Source organism: Misgurnus anguillicaudatus, chromosome 11, assembly GCF_027580225.2.
Source record: "Misgurnus anguillicaudatus chromosome 11, ASM2758022v2, whole genome shotgun sequence".
Taxonomy (NCBI): Eukaryota; Metazoa; Chordata; class Actinopteri; order Cypriniformes; family Cobitidae; genus Misgurnus; species Misgurnus anguillicaudatus.
The window spans coordinates 17,244,073-17,256,678 of record NC_073347.2 but is presented as its reverse complement, the minus strand read 5'-3'; the positions used below and the strand labels follow the sequence as shown (position 1 = coordinate 17,256,678).

The following is a 12,606-nucleotide window of genomic DNA, read 5'->3' as shown; positions in this document are numbered from 1 at the left end:
AACCCCAACTCCAAGCAACAATGGTTTTAAAAGCAGAAAACAATGAAGAAACCAATGCATAAAACGATACCAAAAGATGCCCGTATTAAAGTGAACGGGAAGCACTTGTGATCATATGCGTGCAAAATTTGAATTTGACGTATGTATTGCACGACTTTTCACACTGCGTGCAATTATAGGCATCTCATGAGAATGGGTTGATAAAACAATGTGAGAACGTGCCCAAACTCCAACAGCATCTGTATTGGCTTTTGGAAAAACATATAGAACTGCAGGGAATTTTCCTCATCCAGCCAGACTGCACTTCAGTCACATTTGTCCTCCAACATTTCTCCCAGCATGCTCTAGGCCTCCAGTAGTGTAGAAACCAGGTCTTAGGGGAGCTCATTGTGTTGGTTATGTGGAGCTCCACAGACAGATTCATTAGCTAGTTCCTAGATATAAAAAAGGACTATCATGCCACCGAGGCCCACTGCCAAATTTCCATTTTAATTGCAGGCAGAGAAACAGAAGGAGAGGAAGTGTACAATCCTATAACCGCTTTGGGGCAGAGAGGGCCGTCTACAGTATACATGAAAAACAGATTAATCATGTCTCTAATGCTCTGGAAAAATCCACCGTGTCTACCTTTAAACACAAAAGGTGAAGTATATACTTCACCTTCTCTCCTACTACTAAAAGTGAAAATGAATATATTTTCCAAAGTCTCAGACATGGGTGGAAAAGGCAAGCTATTTACAAACTGTTTGTGTCAAATCCAGTATTGATTGTTTTTTGTTCTCTGTGAGAATGAAGCTATTGATTACAAACGTGAGAGGAAAGAAACAACACGTCTGCCATTAAGAAATAAGAGAAACTCTTAATGGAGAGGCGGTGGGAGTATAAGGAAGTACGGAAAGAAATTAAATTCACTGATGCAGAAAGTTATAAGTATGAAACCAACTGTGTCAAAGCCAAAACCTGCTTTAACATATGAATGCCCTGTGCCATTTATGGAAGATAATGCAAATTCAACTCAAGGCCATATTGTCTATCATGGAGACATCTGTTGTTTATGAACAACATAATTACTTACAGTCTAGACAGAAATAAAGCTGTTAAAAATAACACATTAGTACCAAAACTAAAGCCTGTTCGGAAGCATGAAAGATACAAAGCACTTTATATTTTATTTTATTTTGACCTCACTTACTCAAAATTATTATTATTTTTCTGCTTCACATTTTTTTTATCATAAACATAACGCATATGAAGGGTATACAATGAAAGTTTAATAAAAGTCCAGTCTTATAATATTTGAATAATCCTAACTTTATTTGTGATATTTTAAGCTTGCAGTAAGCAATTTGTATTTCTGCAATATTAATTTTAAGGGAAAATATAACATTTTAAGAGATATTCACTGATATATAATAACTATTAACTGGTTCAGGTTTAAATAAATAAATCAATTAATAAAAATTTTTTTAATTAAAGCTGGAATTGGTAACTTTATTTTGGTTAAAAACGAACAAAAATCAACTATTTAGCAAGTAAATGGCAATTCATACACATTTTACGAGGTGGCTAATTTGTATTAATTCGTATGACCACATTCGTACATTTGACATTGGGATATGGGCAGGGTTAGGGACGGGTGTTTATTACTGTTTATTATAATAATCGTATGTTTTTGCATGATTAACTTTGTACAAATGTATATGAATAAACAAACTCGTAAAATATGTACAAAAATTGATAAACCTGATCCCCAACGGTAAGCTTAAAATAATAATTTATGATTTGAGCTGTTGAATTGGATTTCGCAGGTAATGTCGTTTGATGTGATTTAACTATAACTCGCATGAAAAAAAGTAAACTAAAAGTAACCTGCAAATACATCAACTAAGATGGCAAAAGAGAGGCAAAATGTATGGATTGTGGCTAAAAACAAATAAAAAACACCTGTACAGGTTACAAACATGTCAAGAACAAATTAAGGACCCGAGTTTGCTAATTGATGACCTACTATATAAAAGGCAGCAGTGTTCTTAAAGATTTTTACAACTTTCCAACAATTTGTAAGAATCTAAGATGTCCCCCCTTTTAAAACCTTTTGATCGTAAAATGCAAAGTAAGGAGCAATCAGGATTTGCAGAGAGATTCCTGATGAGCAGCAGCATTTTAGATGAAAGAATTTTTCCTGACAGGCCCACTCAAGGGTTTTGACCTAAGACTTTGAATCTCCTTGACAAACGAGGGTTTAACTCTTAAGCGTTACTAATCTCTAGGGTAGAAAGAAATCACAGCCTCTGCCAACAGAGCTACAGAATTGAAAAATGAAGGTGGCATTAATTCAGGTCGGCTTGAAAAAGAGTGAAAATACATTACACAGTATATTTACTCAGAGATAAAGTGTCCTAATGAAAATCATATAAGTTCAGAAAAAAATACAGAACAATTTTATTTTGCAACTCAATTTCTGTGTAGACACACATCTTAAAGTCTTGGCTACAAATAAGCTATTATGAACTGGCAACATTATTGTCCAGAAAAAAAATGATATACAATCAATAAACTGAACAAATGAATAACATTTAAAACAAGTGACAACTTGCCCCGATGAAAAATACTGTAGGAATAGTCCATCTTCCTATTGAAGCACATAGTGAAGCTACGGTAGCCAACACAGGTAAAAGATGTGGTCGTCTGAGACGATATTGTTACGAAACACTCTGTAGAGCAGATTGTCTGTTTAGGGCTATATACTATAGAAACACGGCAAGTCATAATGCCGACTTCCATGTAAGGGACATGTGGTAGATAAAAATGACTCGTTCTGAGGTAATAAAATCATAATGGTTCATCATGTAAGGCCTTTAAACACCACTGAAATCATATTGTTGTATATTATATTTCATTTCTGTTAACAGATCTACCTTTAACATGAACTAACAAATGAACAATATAGAAAAAGTATGTAAACCTTTTGGAATTGCATGGTTTTCTGAATAAATTTGTCACAAAATGTGATCTAATCTTGTTTAAATGTGTCTAAAAGTAATAACACAAAAATTATTTCATGTCTTCATTAAGAACAACCAAAAAACTTCATTAATGACCTCAAAGGTTTTAGCACACCTGGAGTTTAGGGTGGCCATTCGTGCCAGTTCCGCCGGACACGTCCCGATCATGTTTTCGGGTTCGTTCTCCGGAAGTCGTGTTGGTCGACCGCATCAAGGTTAAGTATTTCGGGTTTAATTTCAGAAAAGCAACCGCTACATTTCAAGGTACGAATGAAACTACAATGATTGTATGTCTTAAAAGAAATAAATCTTAACTTTCTGATGTATTTTAACTGAAATGTGAGAACCTCGATGACGTATGCGGTCGAGCAACGCAACTTCCGGAGAACGAACCCGAAAGCATGTTCGGGACGTGTCCGGCGGAACTGGCACGAATGGCCACCCTACTGGAGTCTCGTTAAGATAATACGCTTGGATGTGTGGACTACAGCTACTTTGATTGATAAAACGCCTCAAACTTTTGGAGTTTGCTCTGCAGAACACGCTTATGTGAGCCATGCCTTGCCAAAAAGAGCTTTCAGATGAGCTACAATCCAGAATACATAAAGCATAAAGCACAAGATTTACATAAAGCTGGAAAGGGTTACAAATTTATTTCAAAGACTTTAGAAATTCACCAGTCTACAAGTAGGCAAACAATCTTAAAAATGGAGACGCTTTGGGACTGTTGCTACTCTACCAAGAAGTGGGCGCACAGTCAAAATGACACCAAGAGCATAACGCAGACTCATCATTGGGGTAAAGAAACAACCCATAATTGCAGCCAAAAATTTGAAGGCATTATTGGAACTTGCTAACATCTCTGTTCACAAGTCTACAATACGTAAAACACTGAACAAGCAGGGTATCCACGGCAGGACACCACAAAGGAATCATGCCTGAAGTTTGCAAAATAGCACATTGAAACTCCACAGCAGTACTGGCAAAATGTTTTGTGGACTGATAAAACTAAGATTGAACTTTTTGGAAAAAACACACAGCGCTACATCTGGTGTAGAAAGGGCACGGCATATTATCATGAAAACATCATCCCAAATGTAAAGTATGGTGGAGGACACATTATGATTTGGGCCAGCTTTGCTGCATCAGGGCCTGGCCAGCTTGCAATGATTGAGGGGAAAATGAATTCCCAAGTATATCAGACAATTCTTCAGGATAATGTAAGAATGTCTGTACGTCAGCTGAAACTATGTAGAAGGTGGGTGATGAAACAGGAAAATGACCCAAAACACCAGCGCAAGTCCACAACAGAATGGCTTCAGAAAAATGAAGTCCACCTTTGGAGTGGCTAAGTCAGAGCCCAGACCTCAACCCAATTGAGAAGCTTGAAGAGGGCCATACATGTGAGACGTCTAAAGAATATGACAGAGCTAAAGCCGATCTGCCAGGAAGAATGGGCTAAAATTTATCCTCAATGATGTGCAGATCTGATTCACAGCTACAGAAAGTGCCTGGTTGAGGTTATTGCTACTGGGGGGGGGGGGGGGGGGATCAACCAGTTAGTAATTCTAAGGGTTCACTTACTTTTTCCACTGCCATTTTGAATGTTGATTGAGTGTGTTCAATAAAGACATGCAAGATCAGATTTTTTTGTGTAATTATTTTTAGACACTTAGGGCCTTATTTTAACGATCTAAGCATATTGTCTAAAGCGCACAGTGCAACGTCTAAATGGGCGTGTCCGTATTTTGGGCGTAACGTGCAATAAACCAATGAGAGTCTCAGCTCTCATCCCCTTTAAAAGCCAGTTGCGTTTAAAGCAAAGCATTTAGTTACTTACCAGGCTACAAATGAAGCAGCTCTTTGCCCCTTCTAACGTCTCATAATTAGTTCTCATTTATGTCCAAGAGACTCAATAATAATCTTTTACATTAAATCCTTTAATCTTTCATATTTAAAAGCGTTTTTGTGCTGCTGCGCATTCATGTGTGTGATAAGCAAACCCGCGTTGCCGTCCCGTTAATAGGCGCATATTACTAATGCGCTCTTTAAATAACAAAAAACATATTGTGCCATTGACTTTATACCAGGTTTTTGTTGGTCAATGGCGTAATCTATTTTAGTTGCCTCAAAATAGCAACGCGCCAACAATGCGCCTGAACACACCTTGTTTTCATACCAGAACGCCCATGGGCGCAAAAGGGGGCGCAAATGCATTTGCTATTTAAACAGAGTGGCGCTAAACGTGAAAATTATAATTGCGCAGGGGTGAAACTAGCAAAAGACACTTGCGTCGCGCATTGCGCCGGGTGTAAGATAGAGCCCATAATGTTTGTCAATACCCTTGACTTCAGATAACATTTTATGACAAATTTATTCAGAAAACCAAGAAATTCCAAAAGGTTCAGATACTTTTCTTGCCACTGTACACCATTTTCTATCTTTATAATGTTAGTTAATATGTGGGTTCATTGTACATTGATAGCTTAATATCCATACCTTTTAATAAGTAAAATGAAATTGTAACAAATGAACATGTTTACTATGCTAAGTACTATGCTGTTCTTGAGACAAAATGGTAAATGTCAGTTGCTTTGGACAAAAGTGTAAAATTATTTTTTTTTAATGTAAATATTAACATGAATAAATCATTGTATAAATATTGTTAATTGTTAACTAAATTAACCAATGAAACCTTATTGTCAAGTGTTACCTTTTAAAGGTGAACAATAACTCATATCTCACCTGAATCAACATATTTTACATCCCATCCATCAAGCATATGTGTGCATACACAGTAATTACACACAAGATTACATACACTGACATCATACACCGCAAACAGCGTTTTGCTCTTATCTTTTCTGGGCAGAGAGAGCTCAGGTACAGTCAAAACTCAGAGTGATATTAGACTGCTAATGGATTGATTGATAACAGGTTTATGACCCCTGGACTTCAGGACTATTGAACCAGACCCATCGGCTAATGGTGTTTTCCAGACTCTCTTTAACTAATATTGGCTGAACAGCCCATAAAACTTTGATTGCAATGAATGGCATTGATGGAGAAAGCCTGTCAGTAAATAAACTCCAACACTGATGGGAAGTTTTGCCGGTGTCCAAATAATAAGAAAACTAAGTAAGCAGAAAATGAAGATTTGCCAAACCAACTTTGATATTGCTCTGTCAGAGAATTTTGGTTGGTTGCTAGTTTATTGTAGTTTGACATAGACATTTTCGATAGACATCTTAAGGACTTTAGAAAAGACTAAGTACAAATCATAACAGACTGAATGATGTATTAGCTTCAAAGCTTTGTACAGTAACAGAACGTTAGCTTTCTGTAGTTAACATAATTATCAAAACACTAACTAAAGGAAAAATATCCACTTTCATCAACATTACCGCCCTTTTATAATGTTAAAAACACATTAAACTTTTTTGTTGAAGTACAGAAAATAATTTCCGTATATATTCTGTCAACATCCCCTATTCATAGTCATTAATGTGAAACACAATCTTCTGTTTCCTTGTACAAGCATATGTTGACCTGTCAGCCTGCAGCACCACAGAGACAACAGACTAAGAGACTATTTAGTTTCACCTGTCAGTCATTCGCCCAGGAGAACATCTGGTCCTGATCTATCTGATGTATTGGACTCATGAAGCAGTGAAATGTCTGTTTTACAGTAACATGCAGGATCAGCTGAACATGAGACAGAGCACAGTAAAATTTCCCAGAGCAGCTAAACTGCTGACAAGAAAGAATAAAGATAAAAGCCTTTTAATATGGATTGATTGACCTGTACACACTGACTTTAAAATTAGGCTTGATGGAGAAGAATCCAGATGGTAGTGGACAGGGCTTGCTGAGGTGACATGTTCTCCAAGGAGGTGACATGCCCTTCTACCCAAGGGAACATGAAGGTCTAAGGTTAGGGTTCACGTTAAAGGGATAGTTTACCCCAAAATGAAAATTCTGCCATCATTTACTCAGCCTCATGTTGTTCTAAACTTGTATAAATTTCTTTAATCTGTTGAACACAAAGTACATTTTTTTTAACACCGTTAATGGTACCCGTTCATGGTATTACTGTATGTGCTTACATAATTTTTAAAAATAACGTAATTTGTATTCAATAGATTCAAGTGAGAACTTAAATTAACAGATTTAATTACAGTATTTTGTCCTTTGGCTTCTATCTTCAATTTGTATTTTTCCGGGTGGTCTGACTAATGCAAATACACACTCAAAAGTTTAATGTATCTGTTAACTGAAAGGCAAAGCTTCCATTCCAATCATATGAAATGTTAATATTTCTACTATGCTTTTTCATTACAAGCACTCTACATCTTTTCATTTATAATCTCTCTGCTTTAACTGAATTGACTGCTGCCAGTTTGTGCACACTATTTGTATTTTCCTGGAACGGCTCACGCTGTTAAATACCGCAATGCCCAATTTCCCACTGACTCCGGAACAGCGACTTTTAAACGCACCACGAACTAAAGCTCAGCATCACTCCGAGCATAGATGAGCTCTGGGGCAGCTGTGGGATTTATGGGCATCTCATAAAAACCCTTCACGGGTCATCGATCTGGGAGGTGTTTTGGACAGAGATGAGATGTGACGGAAATCAGCAGCCTGACATGACGCATTAACAGACCAAAGATAAGTATCATGTTGAGCTTGCTCAAAGCACTGTGTAGGATTTGCTTTGATTAAAGTGTCCAAAACCTGTGAAATATGACATGGAAAAGCGAAAAGATGAATTTGCCACTCTCTGTTAATATCACAGTGTTGTACTACTATTTCACAATGTGCCCGTTGAAAAGTGAAATATGTAATATGTATGCTGTCTGTAGAAATATCAAAATAATGATTGCTTCCATTTTTAAAAAAAAATATGTATCTTTAATCAAGACAGAAATATAAGATGTCTCATTTTCAAAATGTAACAAGAGAAAACCAGACATTTAAATTCTATGAGGTGAAGAAATACAACATTTAGACCATCAGGGCCTTTCAAAGAAGACAGCCTTTCAACACTGCTGTCTTCTGATGAGAAAGACTTGACAGCGTGAAACAGGGAGAGGAAAATACAAGGAACAGGAGTATCATTTTATGCTCATGAGAGTTGCCATTAATGCCACTGTGTATTTGAACAGCTGTATATAGACTGTTTTGATAAGAACAGACCATGAGACAGGCAGCTCACAGAGCATATGTTTGGATCCCTGCTCTGTGGACTACAGTCAACTCCCTGATTGCTCTAAACACACTCAGCTTCCCAAAATCAGGAGAGAGAGAGAGAAATGGTAACTCAGATAACAACAGGCCTGTTAAAACTGCAAAAGCACAGTGTGGACAATGTAATCAATAACTATCTTCCCATTGTGAGGTCTTCAAAATTAGTTTACTCACTGGAACCAAAATCTAACAATATCTGAAAAGACCTCTAGTTAGTCATTTCTAAACCCAGAGCATCTTGTCTTTAAAAATTTAGATCTGATCGAAAAAGATCAGTTTGCGTTTTAGCAAGTTATGTTTTTATGAAAAGTTTTTGCATAAGTGCTGTGATAAGCTTATGGGACAGCTTATTGGGACCGTGTCAGAAAAAAAGGTACAAAGTTGTTCCTTTTTCTGTCGCTGGGGTGGTACCCTAAAAGTTACCTTTTTGTACCTTTATGGGCAATACAACACATTGAAATGTTGTACCTTATGGGGTACAATATTATACCCTAAGGACCAATTGTGTACCTTAAGGAACAATTTTGTACCAGTTAAATTTTAGGGGTACAAAACAGTTAACTGTACCTTTAAGGGGATCGCACACCGGCCGCGCAGCTCAGCGCCGTGCAGCGCCGCGTCGAGCCGCGTCTAGGACAACTCGGAGGTATTGTAAACCGGAAGTGCGCATTAAATAGCGTGTGCTTCGTCAGATAGCATCTACTTCAAAATGCTAAATATACGTTAGCAGCCAATGTTAATCGTTAATGATTTGGGACAAATATGATGTTATTTAATGTTAAACTATGTGAGTGGCGCTGTGTGGCGCGATAGGGAGCTGAGTCACAGCTGGACGGCGCAGAAAGGCGCCACCTGGCGGCGCCGGTGTGCGTATACTCATAGAAAACAATGTGTTCGATTTTTTTAGAACGGCGCGGCGCTGTGTGGGGCTGAGCTGCGTGGCCGGTATGCGATCCCCTTTAAAGGTACACAATAGATCCTTAAGGAACAGTTATGTACCTCAAAAGGTACAACATTGTATTTTGTTTATTAACCTGTAAAGGTACAAAATGGTACCTTGGGGTACCACCCCAGCGACAAAAAATGTGCAGTTTTATACTTTTTTTTCTGACAGTGACTGACAGCCATAATAAAAGTTGTTATGCTAGCTTGACAAAATAGCTTTGGCACATGCTAAAACAATGATTTTATAATGCTTCACAAAAAAAAACTTCAGACATTCATACAAAAATACTAAGTATGGAAAAAAATACTTTTTACCTATACATACTTTTTGGTCACATATGGCTGTTATTTTCCAGAATTGAGGAGGGGCTGCAGATTGTCCCTGATTTAAATGCTTATAAAGTTAAAGGTTGTGGTGTATGTTCTACTTGCCATTTTTTTGCTCCAGTTGTCTTTATTCTGACACCTGCATTGCAAAAAAATGTCTTCTTTACTCAGTGTTTTTTGTCGTTTTCATTTCAAAGATCTAAAATTATTAAATCAAGATGAGCAAATTACCTAAGAAAATAGTTTCTAGACAAATATATACAATTTAATCCTTTAATTTTTTAGATTCATAAGCCCTTTTGTGCGGCTGCGCATCCATGTATGTGATAAGCAAACCCGAGTTGTCGTCCCATTTATAGCGCATATTACTAATGCGCTCATTAAATAACAAAAAAACTATTGCACCATTGACTTTAGACTTTAGACCAGGTTTTATAGTTGGTCAATGGCGTAGTCTATTTTAGTTGCCTCAAAATAGCAATGTGCCAAAAATGTGCCTGAACACACCTCGCTTTCAGACCAGAATGCCTATGGGCGCAAATGCATTTGCTATTTAAACAACGTGGCGCTAAATGTGAAAATAATCATTGCGCCGGGTTAAAACTAGCAAAAGACACTTGCGCCGGGTGTATGATAGAGCCCTAAGTGTTGAGGAAAAAATTTACTTATTTCACGATTGTTCTTCTCACCCAATTGGCAGATATTTTTGCTTTTTTTAGCACAAATTTACTTAAATTGTATATTTTTTGCCTAAACACTAGACTTGTTTTCTTAAGTCATTTTGTTCATCAAGATAAAGCATCTTAATTTAAGAATTTTTAAATATTTCTACTGAAAACAAAAATACTAAGTAAGAAAGTCATTTTTTTGCAGAGTGCTGGTATGGATGTATACTTGCCTTGATGTGCCACTATAGCCCTTTAATTTATTGTTTAATTTATTGATTCAGTAATTAATTGTTTATTTAATTTGTTAATTCTGTTTAGCACAACTATACTCCGCCTTCCTCACCGCGTCATTTGAGTGTGCTTGGATCCACACTTCGGATATTCACCTAAAACTGTAGACCATCCGGGAACTTTATGGATGCTCATTTTAACATACTATGATTTGTGCCTTGATGATCGACCTGGTTCATGTAGATTAAAACACTTTTTACTAGGCCATTAATACAACTCTATGTAAAAACTTTTTTAAAAGATGAAACATTACTACAGTAAGTGAGGCTTGAATGTGCAAGGTCACAGAAGCTGCTGCAATCAAATGGAGGCACAATGATAACCAAGTCTAACTATCGAACAAAATAACACAGCAACCCATCTTCACATCAAAGATCAAACCAAAGAAAAGCATACTGTATAAAGTTGCAGAACAATGAAATAAAGTTAGAAAGTTCATGAGAGAGTCTCGAATCAAAGAAAATCATCCGAGGGATTGTTGCTCTTATGCAGCTGCTGTTTCTGCACCTTTGCATAAGTTGTGAAGGTAACATTGAGGACAACTCAGTCACCGAGAATGTTTCTCACACACTTCTGGCCAAATACTCAATACAGCAGGAGGTCTAGCATGCTCTTAGCAGTTAGTTTGCTATTCTATCAATTAGCAGTTATCTGGTACGATTCCTATTATTGTGCAGTAGTTTAGAAAAGTTTATGAAGCTAAGGCATATTAAGAAATCACATCCAGATTTCCATGCATATGTTCCCAGAGACTTTTCAAAGAAAAACATCCCCGTGCAGATGTATGTCGCAAGATAAAGAAACCATGCAAATAAATAACAGACTGCCAAACATTTGTTCGGCTTTTAAAAGAGGTAAATTATCGCAGATGGCATTTTAGCTTTTTTTAAAGTATGGATCTTTAAAAACAAGTAATATGAAAACCTGAGATAAAGTATGGGGTACAGTATGTGTGCTTATGGCAGATATGTCACCGCTTATCTGATCAGCATGTACAAAATAACTGGAACTAAAGTTATGATGTGCTTAAGATACAAAACTTGGAAACTCTTGGAAATCTCTTTTAAAAGGACATGCTATAGAGCATCTAAAAGAAATGTTGTCCATATTGCTAGAAACCAGTGAAAGCATCCATCCAGAGCCTGAGCTTACCAACTTATGCATGAAATGTGATGATAGCCCTGCGCATTGGCCTTGCTTACTTTATAATGAGTGAGAAAATTCACCTATTTATTATGCAGTTATGCTCAGTAGAGTTTACACTGTTACACCAGATGTTATTTAATTAACCCCTCAATAGGAAAATTACTGCAATTAACTGTTTCCACCCTATTCCCTTAAAAAGTCAAAAGACTATCTGAAAAACATTTAAGTGTTTAATATCTGCAGCATGTAAAATTTCATTTAAAGGGACACTCCGTTTTGGAATCCATTCAGCTGATATCCAGGTCTGGGGCTAGCACTTTTAGCATAGCTTAGCACAATCCATTGAATCTGATTAGACCATTAGCATCGCGCAAAAAAATATTTTTTCTATTTAAAACTTGACTCTTCTGTAGTTACATCGTGTACTAAGACCGACAGAAAATTAAAAATTGGGTTTTTCTAGGCCGATATAACTAGGAACTATACTCTCATTCTGGCGTAATAATCAATGACTTTGCTGCTGTAACATGGCTGCAGCACGCATATTGATATTACCCACTGCCCAAAAATAGTCCCCTGCTATTGAAAGTAACCAAGGGGACTATTTTCGGGCAGTGCATAATATCACTAAGCCTGCTACAGCCATGTTTAAGCATATTTTAAAAAAAGTGGAATGTCCCTTTGAAATTCTTCAAAAAGAAAACAGCAATCCAGGAAACCGACCCCCCCCCCCACACACAAATTAAGTATGTACAAATAAAGACAGAAATAATAAACAAAGATACATTGTACTTCCAGAATGCTCATGAAGCATTAAGTCGAATGATGTCAGGTACTCACCTCCACCTGGCCTTGCAGAAGCTCCTCCTCTTCCTCTGGACTCTCCAGTGCCACAATTACAGAAGCGAATGGACGGCTGGCCATCTGCTGGCGCTCTCGCATGAGTTGCTGTTGAAAGAGACAGAAGATGAGAA

General features: G+C 37.1%; 1 protein-coding gene across 3 annotated transcripts in view; it reads right to left on the bottom strand.

Annotated features, from left to right (window-relative positions):
- atrnl1a (attractin-like 1a) overlaps positions 1-12,606 on the bottom strand; it is a 315,774-nt gene that overhangs the window by 60,934 nt on the left and 242,234 nt on the right. For all 3 annotated transcript variants that reach the window (XM_073873142.1, XM_073873143.1, XM_073873144.1), the window contains one exon: positions 12,473-12,580. In XM_073873142.1, the coding sequence (XP_073729243.1) occupies positions 12,473-12,580 (108 nt within the window). The remainder of the gene's footprint in view (positions 1-12,472; positions 12,581-12,606) is intronic.